We start from the raw sequence: 21,450 nt of genomic DNA on the forward strand, positions 1-21,450 counted from the left end.
GTTCTGTTATACTCAGACACTATTTTAACAGTTTTGGAAACTTTAGAGTGTTTTCTATCCAAATCGACCAGTTATATGCATATCATATCTTCTGGGCCCGAGAAACAGGCAGTTTAATTTGGGCATGCATTTCATCCAAAATTCCGAATGCTGCCCCCTACCCTAGAGAAGTTAAGTTGGAAAAATAGGATGATCGAGCAGCAGGGAGGGCTCTTCGATACTGCACGGGACTGTCTTTCCAAGCTAGTAGGAAGACTTCAAGTTTGGTGTGATTTCCGTTCCATTTCCGTTCCAATTTTCTGGAAGCTTGCTTCAGAGCTCGGGTATTTTCTGTATACCAGGGAGCTAGTTTCTTATGACAAATGTTTTTAGTTTTTAGGGGTGCAACTGCATCAAGGGTATTGCGCAAGGTTAAATTGAGTTCCTCAGTTAGGTGGTTAACTGATTTTTGTCCTCTGACGTCCTTGGGTAGGCAGAGGGAGTCTGGAAGAGCATCAAGGAATCTTTGTGTTGTATGAGAATTTGTAGCACGACTTTTGATGCTCCTTGATTGGGGTCTGAGCAGATTATTTGTTGCGATTGCAAACGTAATAAAATGGTGGTCCGATAGTCCAGGATTATGAGGATTAACATTAAGATCCACAACATTTATTCCATGGGACAAAACTAGCTCCAGAGTATGACTGTGGCAGTGAGTAGGTCCGGAGACATGTTGGACAAAACCCAGAGTCGATGATGTCTCCGAAAGCCTTTTGGAGTGGGTCTGTGGATTTTTCCATGTGAATATTAAAGTCACCAAAATTAGAATATTATCTGCTATGACTACAAGGTCCGATAGAAACTCAGTGAGGAACGCTGTAAATGGCCCAGGAGGCCTGTAAACAGTAGCTATAAAAGTGATTGAGTAGGCTGCATAGATTTCATGACTAGAAGCTCAAAAGACAAATGTCGGGATTTTTGTAAATAAAAAATTTGCTATCGTAAATGTTAGCAACACCTCCGCCTTTGCGAGATGCTCGGGGGGATATGGTCACTAGTGTAACCAGGAGGTGAGGCCTCATTTAACACAGTAAATTCATCAGGCTTAAGCCATGTTTGTCAGGCCAATCACATCAAGATTATGATCAGTGATTAGTTCATTGACTATAACTGCCTTGGAAGTGAGGGAACTAACATTATGTAGCCCTATTTTGAGATGTGAGGTATCACAATCTCTTTCAATAATGGCAGGAACGGAGGAGGTCTTTATTCTAGTGAGATTGCTAAGGCGAACACTGCCATGTTTAGTTTTGCCCAACCTAGGTCGAGGCACAGACACAGTCTTAATGGGGATAGCTGAGCTGACTACACTGACTGTGCTAGTGGCAGACTCCACTAAGCTGGCAGGCTGGCTAACAGCCTGCTGCCTGGCCTGCACCCTATTTCCTTGTGGAGCTAGGGGAGTTAGAGCCCTGTCTATGTTCATAGATAAAATGAGAGCACCCCTCCAGCTAGGATGGAGTCCGTCACTCCTCAACAGACCAGGCTTGGTCCTGTTTGTGGGTGAGTCCCAGAAAGATCTACAAATTCTATCTTTTGGGAGGGGCAGAAAACAGTTTTCAACCAGCGATTGAGTTGTGAGACTCTGCTGTAGAGCTCATCACTCCCCCTAACTGGGAGGGGGCCAGAGACAATTACTCGATGCCGACACATCTTTCTAGCTGATTTACACGCTGAAGCTATGTTGCGCTTGGTGACCTCTGACTGTTTCATCCTAACATTGTTGGTGCCGATGCGGATAACAATATCCCTATACTCTCTACACTCGCCAGTTTTAGCTTTAGCCAGCACCATCTTCAGATTAGCCTTAACGTCGGGAGCCCTGCCCCCTGGTAAACAGTGTATGATCGCTGGATGATTAGTTTTAAGTCTAATACTGCAGGTAATGGAGTCGCCAATGACTAGGGTTTTCAATTTGTCAGAGCTGATGGTGGGAGGCTTCGGCGTCTGACCCCGTAACGGGAGGAGTAGAGACCAGAGAAGGCTCGGCCTCTGACTCCGACTCGCTGCTTAGTGGGGAGAACCGGTTGAAAGTTTCTGTCAGCTGAATGAGCGACACCGGTTGAGCATTCCTACCGCATTTCCCTCCAGAATCCATGAGAAAGTTGTCCGGCTGCGGGGACTGTGCGAGGGGATTTATACTACTATCTGTACTTACTGGTGGCACAGACGCTGTTTCATCCTTTCCTACACTGAAATTACCATTGCCTAACAATTGCGTCTGAAACTGGGCTTGCAGCACAGCTATCCTCGCCGTAAGGCGATCGTTCCCCTGTATATTATGAGTACAGTGACTGCAATTAGAAGGCATCATGTTAATGTTACCACTTAGCTTCGGCTGTTGGAGGATCTGACGAACCGTGTCCAGATAAAGCGTCCGGAGTGAAAAAGTTGAATGAAAAAAAGTCGAGTGAGGGAAAAACTATAAATGGTAATTAAAAAGTAAAAACCATAAAGTTGTCAGGTAGCAAAGTTAGATTAGCCAGCCTATTCTTCATGTATTACTCCTGTGTCTCAACCAACCCAAAAATGTAGTGGTTTTATGGGCATCATAAAAAAGAAAAAAATTCCAGCAAGATTGTAGCTACCGTAATTGCTGGACTATTAAGCGCACCTGAATATAAGCCGCACCCACTGAATTTTTTTTATTTTATTTTGTACATAAATAAGCCGCACATGTCTATAAGCCGCAGGTGCCTACCGGTACATTGAAACAAATTAACTTTACACAGCCTTTAAACGAAACACGGCTTGTAACAAAAATAAATAGGCTTTAACGAAACACGGCTTGTAACAAAAATAAATAGGCTTTAACGAAACAGGCTTGCAACATTTTTTTTTTTTTAAATAGCAGTAAACAATAGCCTACCAAGAAAGTCCTTGGTCACTATCTTCCTCCTGTGCACTGAAACCACTGAAGTCATCTCCTTTGGTGTCGGAGTTGAATAGCCTCAGAATTGCTTCATCCGATGTTGGATCGTTTTCATTGCGCTCTCCTCACTTTCATCCGGAGGCAAACTCATCCAAGCCTCATTTTCTAGTTCGGGCCATCTGCTTTTCTTTCCTCTGAAAACTTTTGTTGTCTTTTTGCACTAAGTCAGTTTCTCACGCTGCTGTTTCCAACGTCTTATCATCGACTCATTAAGGCTCCCGTGCAGCAGCACTATTTCCTTTTCCAACAGCCAGATCGATCGCCTTCAAATTGAAAGCTGTATCATATGCATTTCTCCGTGTCTTTGCCATGATGAGGGTGACAAAATGACTACCGTAATCAGAATGATGGAAAGTTTGAGCACGCTCGATTTACGTCACATTATGTGACGGTGCTCAGTTTTTTGGCGGCATGAATTTGTGAAAGCTGGAAAAATCCATAAATTAGCCGCGTCATTGTATAAAGCGCAAGGTTCATAGCGTGGGAAAAAAGTAGCGGCTTATAGTCCGGAAATTACGGTAGTTACATAAAAATACATTTAATGAATATCACAATGAATTGATCCATAAGTTGAAGTCAAAACTTTATTGATTTCTGATGTAGCTGGAATAATTTTGTCATTTATCAGTACACTTGTAAAAAATATTATATACATTTTTTTATCGAACATTAGATATACAGTATGTACAAAATCTAGCAATATCTATACCACAATGCAGTTGTGAGCATACTAGGCATTCTATATTATACTACAACATCAGTCTATCTGAATATGAATTTTGTGTAGGCTGATTGTTCCAGGGTCCTGAGTTTTTTTCAGCTCGTGAACCTTGTCCTGTGTTTGGTAATGGCAGCTGGTGTGTCAGAACTTCGAGCTCATGACCTTGGACTCAGACTATACACTTTGGCTCTTGCCAGCCCCATATGGTATTTTCCTCTTCCGAGTCCAATGATGTTGAGCTTTCATCCAATGTGTCTACAGGATCTGTACTACTTAAGCTGGCGTCAAGGTCATCCTCAGCCGGATTAGTCTGTAGGATACACACTAGTCAGTGATTAGCCAACATTTTACTACTTTACAGTTGTTGTTGACACAAAGAATAATAAATGGCTATTCGCAAGCTGATGTTCCATGAACAAGTGGCTGGTCCTGTCAGTAACGTTAGCTACACGACCTGTATCTCCTACATACCTGTATCTCTATCTCCCATTTGCAACTGGATCCACCTTGACAGGGGCGGAACTACGTCCTGAAATCGCGATGAATTCTGGATGTTGTGGTTCGCTTGAACCAGGAAACGTAAATGTCACGTTTCTACCGTTGAAATGCAGAAACACTCGTATTTGCTTATGGGTTTTTATGACATATTAATGGTCAGACATATACAGGGAACGAGCAGCGGTTAAATTTCCCTTTAATGTTTGCGGTATAAGTTCTGCTTTGTGTATATGAAAGTGATGTCTGTTTCTTGGTTCATCCAATATGTATAATGCTAAAGACTTTGTTTGTGTTGTGTAGTTTGTTCCCCTCATCGTGGATGTGTGCTGTAAGCTGGTAGAGGAACGAGGGCTAGAGTACACTGGGATCTACAGAGTACCGGGAAACAACGCTGCCATCTCCAGCATGCAGGAGGAGCTGGACAGTAAAGGACTGATGAGTGACATCGACATCCAAGAAGACGTGAGTGACAGACACGCATGCATACAGTGTCTTCAGAAAGTGTTCATACCCCTTGACTTATTCCACATTTTGTTACAGCCTGAATTCAAAATTGATATATTTATTTTTTTACTCACCCATCTACACACACTACCCCATATTAACAGTGAAAACATGTTTATTGAAAATGAAAATGAAATACAGATATTTAATTTACATAAGTATTCGTACCCCTGAGTGACTACTTTGTAGAAGCACCTTTGGCAGCGATTACACCTGTGAGTCTTTTTGGGTAAGTCTTTAAGAGCTTCCCACACCTGGATTGTGCAATATGTGACCATTTATTATTTTTAAATTTCTTCAGGCTCTGTCAAATTGGTTGCTGATCATGGCTAGACAACCATTTTCAGTTCTTGCTACAGATTTTCAAGTAGATTGGCCACACAGGAACATTCACTTGGTAAATAACGCAAGTGTGGATTTGGCCTTGTGTTTTAGGTTATTGTCCTGCTGAAAGGTGAATTCATCTCCCAGTGTCTGGTGGAAAGCAGACTGAACCAGGTTCTCCTCTAGGATTGTGCTTGTGCTTAGCTCCATTCTGTTTATTTTTGAACCTGAAAAAATCCCTGGTCTTTAATTATTACAAGCATACCCATAACATGATGCAGCCACCTCTATGCTTGAAAATATGGAGAGTGGAACTCAGTAATGTTTTGTATTGGATTTGCCCTAAACATAACACACTGAGTTTTAATCTATTTTTCATGGGTCTCTATTTACCAACACAAACCGATGCTGGCGCTAAGACCAGACTCAACGAGCTGTATAAAGTCATAAGCAAACAAGAAAATGTTCATCCAGGGGCGGCGCTCCTAGTGGCTGGTGATTTTAATGCAGGACAACTAAAATCAGTTGTGCCTCATTTCTACCAGCATGTCACCTTTACAACTAGATGGAAAAACAACTTTAAATTACCTTTACTCCACACACAGAGACGCATACAAAGCTCTCCCTCCATTTGGGAAATCGGACCATAACTCTATCTTCCTGATTTCTGCTTACAAACAAAAACTCAAACAGGAAATACCAGCTCAATGCGGAAGTGGTCAGATGAAGCGGATGCTAAGCTACATGACTGTTTCGCTAGCACAGACTGGATTCGTCCTATGGCATTGAGGAGTTCACATCGGTCACCAGCTTCATTAATTAGTGCATTGACAACCTTGTCCCCATAGTGACTATACGTACATATCCCAACCAGAAGCCATGGATTACAGGCAACAACCGTATTGAGCTAAAGGCTAGAATTTGTTCTTAACTGACTTGCCTAGTTAAATAAAGGTAAAATACATTTAAAAAATGACAGTGTCAGTACAGGACTAAGATCGAATCCTACTACAACGGCTCTTGAAGCTCGTCAGGTGGCAGGGTTTGCAAACAATCACAGATATCTAAGGAAAGCACAGCCGAGAGCTTCCCAGTGGCACAAGCCTACCAGATTAGCAAAATGCCTCCTTTGCTCGCTTTGAGGCAAGCAACACTGAACCATGCGTGAGAGCACCAGCTGTTCCGGATGACTGTATCGCCACGCTCTCTATAGTCGATAAGAGTATGGCCTTTTAAGCAGGGTAACATTCACAAGACCGCTGGTACAGACGGATTACCAGGGCGCATACTTGGAGCATGTGCTTACCAGATGGCAAGTGTCTTCTCTGACATTTTCAACCTGTCTCTGACCTAGTCTGTAATACCTACGTGTCAAGCAAACCACCGTAGTCCCTGTGCCCAAGAGCGCCATGGTAGCCTGTCTAAATGACTACTGCCCGTAGAACTCACATCTGTAGCCATGAAAGGCTGGTCATGGCTCACATAAACACCATCATCCCTATATATATATACACTACTCAAAAAAATAAAGGGAACACTTAAATAACACAATGTAACTCCAAATCAATCACACTTCTGTGAAATCAAACTGTCCACTTAGGAAGCAACACTGATTGACAATAAATTTCACATGCTGTTGTGCAAATGGAATAGACAAAAGGTGGAAATTATAGGCAATTAGCAAGACACCCCCAATAAAGGAGTGATTCTACAGGTGGTGACCACAGACCACTTCTCAGTTCCTATGCTTCCTGGCTGATGTTTTGGTCACTTTTGAATGCTGGCGGTGCTCTCACTCTAGTGGTAGCATGAGACGGAGTCTACAACCCACACAAGTGGCTCAGGTAGTGCAGTTCATCCAGGATGGCACATCAATGCGAACTGTGGCAAAAAGGTTTGCTGTGTCTGTCAGCGTAGTGTCCAGAGCATGCAGGCGCTACCAGGAGACAGGCCAGTACATCAGGAGACGTGGAGGAGGCCGAAGGAGGGCAACAACCCAGCAGCAGGACCGCTACCTCCGCCTTAGTGCAAGGAGGTGCACTGCCCGAGCCCTGCAAAATGACCTCCAGCAGGCCACAAATGTGCATGTGTCAGCATATGGTCTCACAAGGGGTCTGAGGATCTCATCTCGGTACCTAATGGCAGTCAGGCTACCTCTGGCGAGCACATGGAGGGCTGTGCGGCCCCACAAAGAAATGCCACCCCAGACCATGACTGACCCATCACCAAACCGGTCATGCTGGAGGATGTTGCAGGCAGCAGAACGTTCTCCACGGCGTCTCCAGACTGCCACATGTGCTCAGTGTGAACCTGCTTTCATCTGTGAAGAGCACAGGGCGCCAGTAGCGAATTTGCCAATCTTGGTGTTCTCTGGCAAATGCCAAACGTCCTGCACGGTGTTGGGCTGTAAGCACAACCCCCAACTGTGGACGTCGGGCCCTCATACCACCCTCATGGAGTCTGTTTCTGACCGTTTGAGCAGACACATGCACATTTGTGGCCTGCTGGAGGTCATTTTGCAGGGCGCTGGCAGTGCACCTCCTTGCACAAAGGCGGAGGTAGCGGTCCTGCTGCTGGGTTGTTGCCCTCCTACGGCCTCCTCCACGTCTCCTGATGTACTGGCCTGTCTCCTGGTAGCGCTTGCATGCTCTGGACACTACGCTGACAGACACAGCAAACCTTTTTGCCACAGTTCGCATTGATGTGCCATCCTGGATGAACTGCACTACCTGAGCCACTTGTGTGGGTTGTAGACTCCGTCTCATGCTACCACTAGAGTGAGAGCACCGCCAGCATTCAAAAGTGACCAAAACATCAGCCAGGAAGCATAGGAACTGAGAAGTTGTGTGTGGTCACCACCTGCAGAACCATTCCTTTTTTGGGGGTGTCTTACTAATTGCCTATAATTTCCACCTTTTGTCTATTCCATTTGCACAACAGCATGTGAAATGTATTTTCAATCAGTGTTACTTCCTAAGTGGACAGTTTGATTTCACAGAAGTGTGATTGACTTGGAGTTACATTGTGTTGTTTAAGTGTTCCCTTTATTTTTTTGAGCAGTGTATATATATATATATATATATATATATATATATATATATATATATATATATATATATATATATATATTTGTAATAATGACAATTACAACAATACTGAATGAACAATGAATACTTTTATTTTAACTTAATATAATACATACAATCTATTTAGTCTCAAATAAATAACGAAACATGTTCAATTTGGTTTAAATAATGCAAAAACAGTGTGGAAGAAGAAAGTAAAAGTGCAATATGTGCCATGTAAAAAAGCTAGCGTTTAAGTTCCTTGCTCGGAACATGAGAACATATGAAAGCTGGTGGTTCCTTTTAACATGAGTCTTCAATATTCCTAGTTAAGAAGTTTTAGGTTGTAGTTATTATAGGAATTATAGGACTATTTCTCTCTCTACCATTTGTATTTCATATACCTTTGACTATTGGATGTTCTTATAGGCACTATTGTATTATATTGCCAGCCTAATCTCGGGAGTTGATACAGTAGGCTTGAAGTCATAAACAGCGCTGTGTTTCAAGCATTGCTAAGAGCTGCTGGCAAATGCAGGAAAGTGCTGTTTGAATGAATGCTTACGAGCCTGCTGCTGCTTACAACCGCTCAGTCAGACTGCTCTATCAAATATCAAGTTATAGACTTAATTATAATATAATAAACACACAGAAATATGAGCATTATGTTGTTAATATGGTAAAATCTGGAAACTGTTATTTCGAAAACAAAACGTTTATTCTTTCAGTGAAATATGGAATCGTTCCTTATTTTATTGAACGGGTGGCTACCCTAAGTCTAAATGATTGCTGTTACATTGCACGACCTTCAATGTTATGTCATAATTATGTAGAATTCTGGCAAATTAATTACGGTCTTTGTTAGGAAAAAATGGTCTTCACACTTCGCAATGAGCCTGACTCTGCTGGCACTGAACCCAAGAGAAGTGACACAATTTCCGTAGTTAATATATTGCCTGCTAACATTAATTTATTTTAACTAAATATGCAGGTTTAAAAAATATATACTTGTGTATAGATTTTTTTTTGAAAGGCATTGATGTTTATGGTTAGGTACGTTGGTGCAACGATGGTGCTTTTTTCGCGAATGTGCTTTTTTTAAATCATCACCCGTTTGGCAAAGTTGAAGTAGGCTGTGATTTGATGATAAATTAACAGGCACCGCATTGATTATATGCAACGCAGGACAAGCTAGTTGAACTAGTAATATCATCAACCATGTGTAGTTAACTAGTGATTATGTTAAGATTTTTTTATATGATAAGTTTAATGTTAGCTAGCAACTTAACTTGGCTCCTTGCAGCCATCTGGTCCTTTTGATGCTGCACTCGCGTAACATGTGGTCATAACATAACGCAGTCTCCTTGTGGATTGCAATGTAATCAGCCATAATCGACATCCAAAAATGCTATTGTTTTAAACTTAAACGGCCCTAATTTATCGGCCATGCCGATTTAATCGGTCGACCTCTCTTCTCTATTGTACATCACACTGCCCTTTCCCACCTGGACAAAAGGACCACCTACGTGAGAATGTTGTTCATTGACTACAGCTCAGCGTTCAACACCATAGTGCTCATCACTAAGCTAAGGGCCCTGGGACTGTACCTCCCTCTACAACCGGATCCTGGACTTCCTGATGGGCCGACCCCAGGTGGTGAGGGTAGGAAACAACACGTCCGCCACGCTGACTCTCAACACGGGGATCCCTTGGGTGCGTGCTCAGTTTCCTCCTGTACTCCCTGTTCACTCACGACTGCGTGCCGCTCGCAAATCCAACACCATCATTAAGTTTGCAGACAACACGTCGGTGGAAGGTCTGATCACCGACGACGATGAGGAGGCTTATAGGGAGGAGGTCAGAGACCTGGCAGTCTGATGCCAGGCCAAAAACCTTTCCCTCAACGTGGGCAAGAAAAATGTATCAAAGACTACAGGAAACGGAGGGCCGAACACGGCCCCATTCACATCAACGGGGCTGTAGTGGAGCGGGTTGAAATCTTCAAGTTCCTTGGTGTCCACATCACTAAGGACCTATCATGGTCCAAACACACAAACAGTCGTGAAGAGGGCACGACAATGCTTCTTCCCCCTCAGGAAGCTGAACAGATTTGGCATGGGCCCTGAGATCTTCAGAAAGTTATATTGCTGCACCATTGAGAGCATCTTGACTGGCTGCGTCACCGCTTGGTATGGCAACTGCTCGGCATCCGACCACAAGGCGCTACAGAGGGTAGTGTATACGGCCCAGTACATCACTGGGGCCAAACTCCCTGCCATCCAGGACCTACCAGGTGTTGTCAGAGAAAGGCACTAAAAATTGTCAAGAACTCCAGCCACCCAAGTCAGACTGTTCTCTCTGCAAGCGGTACCGGAGCGCGAAGTCTGGGATCAAATGGCACCTGAACAGTTAATCAGACGGCTATCCGGACAGTTTATATTGAACCCTTTTTATATTTATTTATCTTAATTGTTTTGCACTGACTTCCTTGCCCTGGTTCTATGCACACTCACTAGACTCAACCCAAACACTCACACATATACACGCACAAACACTGCATACGCTCACTCACGCAAAACACACACACACACACACTCACACATGCATATTGACGCCCCACATACATACTCACACATACATTTTCACACTTCACATATGCTGCTGCTACTCTGTTTATTATACTGAATATGATTGCCTGGACACTTTTACCCATACCCACATGTACAGAGCATTCAAGAAGTATTCAGACCCCTTGACTTTTTCCACATTTTGTTACATTACAGCCTTATTCTAAAATGGATTATGTATTTTTTGTGTGCATCAATCTACACAATACCCCATAATGACAAAGCGAAAACAGGTTTTTATAGATTTTTGCAAATGTATTAAAAATAAAACACATACCTTATTTACATAAGTATTCAGACCCTTTGCTATGAAACTCGAAATTGAGCTCAGGTGCATCCTGTTTCCAGTGAACATCCTTGATGTTTATACATCTTGATTGGAGTCCACCTGTAGTAAATTCATTTGATTGGACATGATTTGGAAAGGCACACACCTTTCTAAATATGGTCCCACAGTTGACAGTGCATGTCAGAATAAAAACCAAGCCATGAGGTCAAAGGAATTGTCTGTAGAGCTCCGATACAGGATTGTGTCGAGGCACAGATCTGGGGAAGGGTACCAAAACATGTCTGCAGCACTGAAGGTCCCCAAGAACACAGTGTCCTCCATCATTCTTAAATTAAAGAAGTTTGGAACCACGAAGACTCTTCCTAGAGCTGGCTGCCCGGACAAACTGAGCAATGGGTGGATGGCACGAGAATTTTCTATTCCAATGATAATAACAATCAATCAATCAATAACTCTGACCAATCCCCGAGATCTGTAAAGACCAAGGGTTTAATAAGAATTAGTAAGACTCGGCTAATGCAAAAAGAGTGTACCGTTTATTCAGAGAACGTTCTGAAGTCCATTATACAAAGACATCCATTTTATAGCTGCGCACATACTTCCACACAAACAGTAGATATCCTACTCACATACATACACACAAACAGTATGTGAGTTTTATCCTTCTTCATGGTTCTCACCACTGTGTATGCCTACCCTGCCGACAGTTCCATTCCCCCCGAGATTAGAGAAACCTTGAGAATTCCTCCCTGTCCTCCTAAGTTTTCTCAGTTCCTGCCAGGTGGGTTCAAACACAGTCTAACTGTTCTCGGTATGTTTCTTCGGCCTTCCCTCCCCCCATACAAGTTCAAATCCTGAGCTACGCCTTGCTCAGACAGTCTGGGTTTTTCCACTATACATGTACCGTAATTTCCGGACAATAAGCCTCTACTTTTTTCCCACGCTATGAACCTCGCGGTTTATACAATGACGCGGCTAATTTATGTTTTTGTTTTTTTCACAAGATTCATGCCGCCAAAAAACTGAGCACCGTCACATAATGTGACGTAAATCGAGCGCGCTCAAACTTGCCATCATTCTGATTATGGTAGTCATTTTGTCACCCTCATCATGGCAAAGACACGGAGAAATGCATATGATGCAGCTTTCAAGTTGAAGGCGATCGATCTGGCTGTTGGAAAAGGAAATGAGGAAATGAGTCGATGATAAGACGTTGGAACTGTGCAGACCCGACTGAAAGCCAAAACAATCGCCACCGCAATGAAGTTTGACTTTCTTGGTAGGCTACTGTTTACTGCTATTTATTTTTTATTTTTGTTACAAGCCGTGTTTCGTTAAAGCCTATTTATTTTTGTTACAAGCCGTGTTTCGTTTAAAAGACTATTTATTTTTTGTTACAAGCAGTGTTTCGTTTAAAGGCTGTGTAAAGTTCATTTGTTTCAATGTACCGGTAGGCACTTGCGGCTTATAGACATGTGCGGTTTATTTATGTACAAAATACATATTTGTAAAATATTCTGTGGGTACGGCTTATATTCAGGTGCGCTTAATAGTCCAGCAATCACGGTACATTGTTTTAACCTAATTCTGACTAAAACTACACACATCATCAGAATATAATTGTATGATTCTAATCCATTTCATACAATTATATGGTTTCAGGGTGGAATATTCTAATCATTAATTTAAACATATAAATTATATTATCAGGGGAGAAGGGCCTTGGTCAGGGAAGTGACCAAGAATCCGATTTTCTATGACAGAGCTCCAGAGTTCTTCTGTGAGGATGTGAGAACCTTCCAGAGAACTACAATCTCTTCAACACTCCAATAATCAGGCCTTTATGGTAGAGTGGCCAGATCAATCAATCAAGTTTATTTTATATAGCCCTTCGTACATCAGCTAATATCTCGAAGTGCTGTACAGAAACCCAGCCTAAAACCCCAAACAGCAAGCAATGCAGGTGTAGAAGCACGGTGGCTAGGAAAAACTCCCTAGAAAGTCCAAAACCCAGGAAGAAACCTAGAGAGGAACCAGGCTATGAGGGGTGGCCAGTCCTCTTCTGGCTGTGCCGGGTGGAGATTAGAACAGAACATGGCCAAGATGTTCAAAATGTTCATAAATGACAAGCATGGTCAAATAATAATCAGGAATAAATGTCAGTTGGCTTTTCATAGCCGATCATTAAGAGTTGAAAACAGCAGGTCTGGGACAGGTAGGGGTTCCATAACTGCAGGCAGAACAGTTGAAACTGGAACAGCAGCAAGGCCAGGTGGACTGGGGACAGCAAGGAGTCATCATGCCCAGTAGTCCTGACGTATGGTCCTAGGGCTCAGGTCCTCCGAGAGAGAGAGAGAGAGAGAGAAAGAAAGAGAGAAGTAGAGAATTAGAGAGCATACTTAAATTCACACAGGACACTGGATAAGACAGGAGAAGTACTCCAGATATAACCAACTGGCCCTAGCCCCCCGACACAAACTACTGCAGCATAAATACTGGAGGCTGAGACAGGAGGGGTCAGGAGACACTGTGGCCCCATCCGATGATACCCCCGGACAGGGCCAAACAGGAAGGATATAACCCCACCCACTTTGCCAAAGCACAGCCCCCGCACCACTAGAGGGATATCTTCAGCCACCAACTTACAATCCTGAGACAAGGCCGAGTATAGCCCACAAAGATCTCCACCACAGCACAAACCAAGGGGGGGCGCCAACCCAGACAGGAAGATCACGCCAGTAACTCAACCCACTCAAGTGACGCACCCCTCCTAGGGACGGCATGAAAGAGCACCAGTAAGCCAGTGACTCAGCCCCTGTAATAGGGTTAGAGGTAGAGAATCCCAGTGGAGGGGAACCGGCCAGGCAGAGACAGCAAGGGCGGTTCGTTGCTCCAGAGCCTTTCCTTTCACCTTCACACTCCTGGGCCAGACTACACTCAATCATATGACCTACTGAAGAGATAAGTCTTCAGTAAAGACTTAAAGGTTGAGACCGAGTCTGCGTCTCTCACATGGGTAGGCAGACCATTCCATAAAAATGGAGATCTATAGGAGGATGGAAGCCATCATTAAAACGCACATGACAACCCGCTTGGAGTTTTCCAAAAAAGCACCTGAAGGACCATGAGAAACAAGACTCTCTGGTCTGATGAAACCAGGTTTCAACTCCTTTGCCTGAATGCCAAGCGTCACGTCTGGAGGAGACCTGGCACCATCCCTACGGTGAAGCATGGTGGTGGCAGCATCATGCTGTGGGGATGTTTTTCAGCGGCAGGGACTGGGAGACTAGAGCACTCCAGAGCGCTCAGGGCCTCAGACTCGGGTGAAGGTTCACCTTGAAACAGGACAAGGAACCTAAGCACATAGCCAAGACAACGCAGGAGTGGCTTTGAGACCAGTCTCTGAATGCCCTTGAGTAGCCCAGCCAGAGCCCTGACTTGAATGAAACATCTCTTGAGAGACCTGAAAATAGCTCCCCATCCAACGACAGAGCTTGAGAGTATCTACAGAGAGAATGGGAGAAACTCCCCAAATACAGGTGTGCCATGTTTGTAGCATCATACCCAAGAAGACTCAAGGCTGTAATTGCTGCCAAAGGTGCTTCAACAAAGTACTGAGTGAAGGGTCTGAATACCTATGTAAATTGTTTTTTTGTCCCCCCCCCCCCCACATTTTTGCTTTGTCGTTATGGGGTACTGTGTGTAGATTACTGAGGGGGAAAAAACTATTTAACCATTTCCCTGTACAGTCTACACCTGTTGTATTCGGCTCATGTGACTGATAAAATGTTAGTTGATTTTCTATTCGGGACTAAAAGTTAGTTGCTTTGCCACATTTTTTGCAGTATTACTTTAGTGCCTTGTTGCAAACAGGATGCATGTTTTGGGATATTTTTATTCTCTACAGGCTTCCTTTTCCTTCTGTCATTTAGGTTAGTGTTGTGGAGTAACTACAATGTTGATCCATCCTCAGTTTTCTCCTATCACATCTTATCAATGTCTACTTTTTAATTTAATTTGATCTACAATAGGTGCACTTCTTTGCGAGGCATTGGAAATCCTCCCTGGTCTTTGTGGTTGAATCTGTGTTTGAAATTCCCTGCTCGGCTGAGTACCTTACAGATTTTTAGTTTATTTACCCTTTTTTCAAATTCTTATTTACAATGACGGATGACGCTGGGCCAATTGGGCACCGCCCTATGGGACTCCCAATCACATCTGGCTGTGATACAACCTGGATTTGAACCAGGGTGTCTGTAGTGACGCCCCAAGCACTGAGATGCAGTGCCTTATACCGCTGCGCCACTCGGGAGCAGATCATTTTATGTTTGGTGTAACGAGAAGAGGTAGTCATTAAAAGTTATGTTAAACACTATTATTGCACATAGTGAGTCCAGGCAACTTATGTGACTTGTTAAGCACATTTTTACACATAAGCTTAATTAGGCTTGCCATAACAAATAAGTTGTATAATTATTGACTCAAGACATTTCATTTTGAAATAATTTGTACAAATTTCTAAAAACATAATTCCACTTTGACATTATGGGGTATTTGTGTGTAGGCCAGTGACAATTTTTTATTTTATTATTAATTTAAAATTCAGGCTATAACACAACAAAATATGGAAAAAGTTGATGGGTTTCTGAAGGCACTGTATCTCTCCCATACTTCACAATGTCTTTAATGCTTTTTCTCTCTTGTTTTCCCCAACAGAAATGGAAGGACCTCAACGTGATCAGTAGTTTACTGAAATCCTTCTTCCGGAAACTTCCAGAGCCCCTTTTCACAAATGGTGAGTCACTGAACACAGTGTAAATGCATGTCTGTAAAGAAGAGAACATTTGTTAAGGAAGTTGTTAATAAGTCACGTATTTATTTATAGTATGCCTTATTGCTCCATGTTCGGTCTTGGTCACTGGAGATACTAAGTGATTCTTATATTTCTTTTCCAGAAAAATATGCAGATTTTATTGAAGCCAATCGAACAGAAGACTCAGTGGAGAGGTTAAAAGAACTCAAGAGGCTGGTAAGTTATAGCTCATGCTATGAGGGTTTATGTTAGATCTGTAGCGTTTGAATTGAATTTGAATGTTTGAATTGTTGCATTCTAGCATTGAAAGTTGGTTCTCTTCACAGATTCTTGAATTGCCTGATCATCACTATGAAACCCTCAAATTTCTCTCTGGACACCTCAAGTTGGTCTCTGAAAACTGTGAGAAAAATAAGGTATGTCAGCTTGAGGGTTTAAAAGTATTTTGAAATGGAGCCTTTTAATGTTAGAGGCCTAGTGTATATGGACTGGAAGCCACTTTTGCTCATCTCTCCCCCCAGATGGAGCCTCGTAACCTGGCCATCGTGTTTGGTCCAACCCTGGTCAGAACCTCTGAGGACAACATGACCAACATGGTCAACCACATGCCAGACCAGTGCAAGATAGTGGAGAACCTCATTCAGCAGTACGACTGGTTCTTCACTGAGGAGGGGGACGATGACCCTGTTGTACGTAGCAGCTCGCTCTCTCACGTCTAAACATGAATCTCATTACTCTCAGCTGGTTATGGCAGAGAATGTTAAATGTTCGTTGTGTGATGGCATAGCAGTCAGACGTCCTTTGTCCTCGTCTTGTCCCGTATATAAATATTTACACCTTTCTTCACATATCTTTTATATATTTTCTTTTCCAAAAACTCAACTTCAAAACACTCTCCTGCAACCCGCCTCACCAATAAAAATTGCAAAAAGTATTATTTACCTCAAATCTGAAATCCACAATAGAAGCTAACCAGAAGCTAACGAGAAGCTAGCCAGTTTCCTGGCTAACGTTAGTATTGAGCTAACCACGGTTTGTGGTCATCAGCTATTCCTTTAGCTCGAAAATCTATCACCAGTTTTGCACAACGCGACTCAGACCAGAACATACCGGACCTATTTTTCTCTCCATATCCCCGGATTTCAACCGCAAGCTCTGGACATTTACACCTGGATTTCGCAGCTAGCTAGCTGCTATCCGTGTGACTATTGGCTTACGTCGATCCCGGAGCAAACATCAATTATTCCGGAGCTAGCCAGCTGACGAGTTCCATCAGCCACTCCTGGGCTACAATCACCTATCCGGACCCGTTTTACTGCCAATGCGGAGCCCCATCGGGCCTTCACGACTGGACTACCACCGTTATCTGCCCGAGGGAGTTATCCAACTGGCCCCTCCGTTGCGACGTTACCTGAACGCCCATCTGCGGCCCGCTAATCGTTAGCTGTCTTATCGGCATAAGTCTATCGGGCAATTTTTCTTGGGTCACTATACCTATATCTATTTTGCCAATTGGATTGATCCCCTCTACCACACGGAACCCCACTAATCAACCGACGGAAACGCACGAGGTGGCTAAAAACAGACCTCTATCCTATGCTAGCTTGCTACCGATGGCCCGGCTAGCTGTCTGAATCGCCGTGACCACAACCAACCTCTACTCACTGGACCCTTATGATCACTCGACTAAGCATGCCTCTCCTTAATGTCAATATGCCTTGTCCATTGCTGTTCTGGTTAGTGTTTATTGGCTTATTTCACTGTAGAGCCTCTAGCCCTGCTCACTATACCTTATCCAACCTTTCAGTTCCACCACCCACACATGCGATGACATCACCTGGTTTCAATGATGTTTCAAGAGACAATATCTCTCTCATCATCACTCAATACCTAGGTTTACCTCCACTGTATTCACATCCTACCATACCTTTGTCTGTACATTATACCTTGAAGCTATTTTATCGCCCCCGGAAACCTCCTTTTACTCTGTTCTAGACGACCAATTCTCATAGCTTTTAGCCGTACCCTTTTCCTACTCTTCCTCTGAGGATGTAGAGGTGAATCCAGGCCCTGCAGTGCCTAGCTCCACTCCTATTCCCCAGGCGCTCTCTTTTGATGACTTCTGTAACCGTAATAGCCTTGGTTTCATGCATGTTAACATTAGAAGCCTCCTCCCTAAGTTTGTTTTATTCACTGCTTTAGCACACTCTGCCAACCCGGATGTTCTAGCCGTGTCTGAATCCTGGCTTAGGAAGACCACCAAAAATTCTGACATTTTCATCCCTAACTACAACATTTTCAGACAAGATAGAACGGCCAAAGCGGTGTTGCAATCTACTGCAAAAATAGCCTGCAGAGTTCTGTCCTACTATCCAGGTCTGTACCCAAACAATTTGAACCTACTTTTAAAAATCCACCTCTCTAAAAACAAGTCTCTCACCGTTGCCGCCTGCTATAGACCACCCTCTGCCCCCAGCTGTGCTCTGGACACCATATGTGAACTGATTGCCCCCCATCTATCTTCAGAGCTCGTGCTGCTAGGCGACCTAAACTGGAACATGCTTAACACCCCAGCCATCCTACAATCTAAACTTGATGCCCTCAATCTGACACAAATTATCAATGAACCTACCAGGTACCACCCCAAAACCGTAAACACGGGCACCCTCATAGATATAATCCTAACTAACTTGCCCTCTAAATACACCTCTGCTGTTTTCAACCAAGATCTCAGCGATCACTGCCTCATTGCCTGCATCCGTAATGGGTCAGCGGTCAAATGACCTCCACTCATCACTGTCAAACGCTCCCTGAAACACTTCAGCGAGCAGGCCTTTCTAATCGACCTGACCGGGGTATCCTGGAAGGATATTGATCTCATCCCGTCAGTAGAAGATGCCTGTTTTTTTTGTTTTTTTAAATGCCTTCCTCACCATCTTAAATAACCATGCCCCATTCAAGAAATTTAGAACCAGGAACAGATATAGCCCTTGGTTCTCTCCAGACCTGACTGCCCTTAACCAACACAAAAACATCCTATGGCGTTCTGCATTAGCATCGAACTGTGATATGCAACTTTTCATGGAAGCTAGAAACCAATATACACAGGCAGTTAGAAAAGCCAAGGCTAGCTTTTTCAAACAGAAATTTGCTTCCTGCAACACACTCAAAAAAGTTCTTGGAAATGGTAAAGTCCATGGAGAATAAGAACACCTCCTCCCAGCTGCCAACTGCACTGAAGACAGGAAACACTGTCACCACCGATAAATCCACTATAATTGAGAATTTCAATAAGCATTTTTCTACGGCTGGCCATGCTTTCCACCTGGCTACCCCTACCCTGGTCAACAGCACTGCACCCCCCACAGCTACTCGCCCAAGCCTTCCCCATTTCTCCTTCTCCCAAATCCAGTCAGCTGATGTTTCTGAAAGAGCTGCAAAATCTGGAACCCTACAAATCAGCCGTGCTTGACAATCTGGACCCTTTTTTAAGTTATCTGCCGAAATTGTTGCAACCCCTATTACTAGCCTGTTCAACCTCTCTTTCGTGTCGTCTGAGATTCCCAAAGATTGGAAAGAAGCTGCGGTCATCCCCCTCTTCAAAGGGGGGGACACTCTTGACCCAAACTGCTACAGACCTATATCTATCCTACCCTGCCTTTCTAAGGTCTTCAAAAGCCAAGTCAACAAACAGATTACCGACCATTTCGAATCCCACCATACCTTCTCCGCTATGCAATCTGGTTTCAGAGCTGGTCATGGGTGCACCTCAGCCACGCTCAAGGTCCTAAACGTTATCTTAACCGCCATCGATAAGAAACAATACTGTGCAGCCGTATTCATTGACCTGGCCAAGGCTTTCGACTCTGTCAATCACCACATCCTCATCGGCAGACTCGACAGCCTTGGTTTCTCAAATGATTGCCTCGCCTGGTTCACCAACTACTTCTCTGATGGAGTTCAGTGTGTCAAATCGGAGGGTCTGTTGTCCGGGCCTCTGGCAGTCTCTATGGGGGTGCCACAGGGTTCAATTCTTGGACCGACTCTCTTCTCTGTATACATCAATGATGTCGCTCTTGCTGCTGGTGAATCTCTGATCCACCTCTACGCAAACGACACCGTTCTGTATACTTCTGGCCCTTCTTTGGACACTGTGTTTACCACCCTCCACGCAGGCTTCAATGCCATACAACTCTCCTTCCGTGGCCTCCAATTGCTCTTAAATACAAGTAAAACTAAATGCATGCTCTTCAACCGATCGCTGCCTGCACCTGCCCGCCTGTCCAACATCACTACTCTGGACTGCTCTGACTTAAAATATATGGACAACTACAAATACCTAGGTGTTAGACTGTAAACTCTCCTTCCAGACTCACATCAAACATCTCCAATCCAAAGTTAAATCTAGAATTGGCTTCCTATTCTGCAACAAAGCATCCTTCACTCATGCTGCCAAACATACCCGTGTAAAATTGACCATCCTACCAGTCCTCGACTTCGGTGATGTCATTTACAAAATAGCCTCCAATACCCTACTCAATAAATTGGATGCAGTCTATCACAGTGCCATCTGTTTTGTCACCAAATCACCTTATACCACCCACCACTGCGACCTGTACGCTCTCGTTGGCTGGCCCTCGCTTCATACTCGTCGCCAAACCCACTGGCTCCAGGTCATCTACAAGACCCTGCTAGGTAAAGTCCCCCCTTATCTCAGCTCGCTGGTCACCATAGCAGCACCTACCTGTAGCATGCGCTCCAGCAGGTATATCTCTCTGGTCACCCCCAAAACCAATTCTTCCTTTGGCCGCCTCTCCTTCCAGTTCTCTGCTGCCAATGACTGGAACGAACTACAAAAATCTCTGAAACTGGAAACACTTATCTCCCTCACTAGCTTTAAGCACCAGCTGTCAGAGCAGCTCACAGATTACTGCACCTGTACATAGCCCATCTATAATTTACCCCAAACAACTACCTCTCCCCCTACTGTATTTATTTATTTATTTATTTTGGTCCTTTGCACCCCATTATTTCTATCTCTACTTTGCACATTATTTCACTGCAAATCAACCATTCCAGTGTTTTACTTGCTATATTGTATTTACTTCGCCACCATGGCCTTTTTTTCTCTCTTTTTTGCCTTCACCTCCCTTCTCACCTCACTTGCTCACATTGTATATAGACTTATTTTTCTACTGTATTATTGACTGTATGTTTGTTTTACTCCATGTGTAACTCTGTGTTGTTGTATGTGTCAAACTGCTTTGCTTTATCTTGGCCAGTTCGCAATTGTAAATGAGAACTTGTTCTCAACTTGCCTACCTGGTTAAATAAAGGTGAAATAAATAAATGTAGTTGTTTGTTGGTCTTGCAGGTTGCCTGAAGTGTTGTTTGAGGTTCTCTCTCCATCCCTCTTTCCTTCTTTACTTCAACACAATCTCCATTCATCTCCTTCATTGAATCTTTCTCTCCTCTAGACCTCATTGGAACAAGAGAGTACAGTGCAGTCTCAGCCTGTGCCCAACATCGACCACCTGCTGTCCAACATCGGCCGGACCACAACCACCTCCTCGCCTGGGGAAGTCTCAGGTAATTCAGCTGAAGCTCATTGATACCACACCTGGAGAGGATGTAATAC

The 21,450-nt window shown here is 43.7% G+C and overlaps 1 protein-coding gene across 4 annotated transcripts in view; it reads left to right on the forward strand.

The window, feature by feature from the left end:
* LOC129824104 (rho GTPase-activating protein 21-like) overlaps positions 1–21,450 on the forward strand; it is a 114,279-nt gene that overhangs the window by 86,779 nt on the left and 6,050 nt on the right. For all 4 annotated transcript variants that reach the window (XM_055883441.1, XM_055883442.1, XM_055883444.1 and 1 more), the window contains 6 exons: positions 4,491–4,652; positions 15,716–15,794; positions 15,955–16,028; positions 16,139–16,228; positions 16,334–16,501; positions 21,290–21,401. In XM_055883441.1, the coding sequence (XP_055739416.1) occupies positions 4,491–4,652; positions 15,716–15,794; positions 15,955–16,028; positions 16,139–16,228; positions 16,334–16,501; positions 21,290–21,401 (685 nt within the window). The remainder of the gene's footprint in view (positions 1–4,490; positions 4,653–15,715; positions 15,795–15,954; positions 16,029–16,138; positions 16,229–16,333; positions 16,502–21,289; positions 21,402–21,450) is intronic.

This window comes from Salvelinus fontinalis, chromosome 26 (genome assembly GCF_029448725.1).
Source record: "Salvelinus fontinalis isolate EN_2023a chromosome 26, ASM2944872v1, whole genome shotgun sequence".
Classification (NCBI taxonomy): Eukaryota; Metazoa; Chordata; class Actinopteri; order Salmoniformes; family Salmonidae; genus Salvelinus; species Salvelinus fontinalis.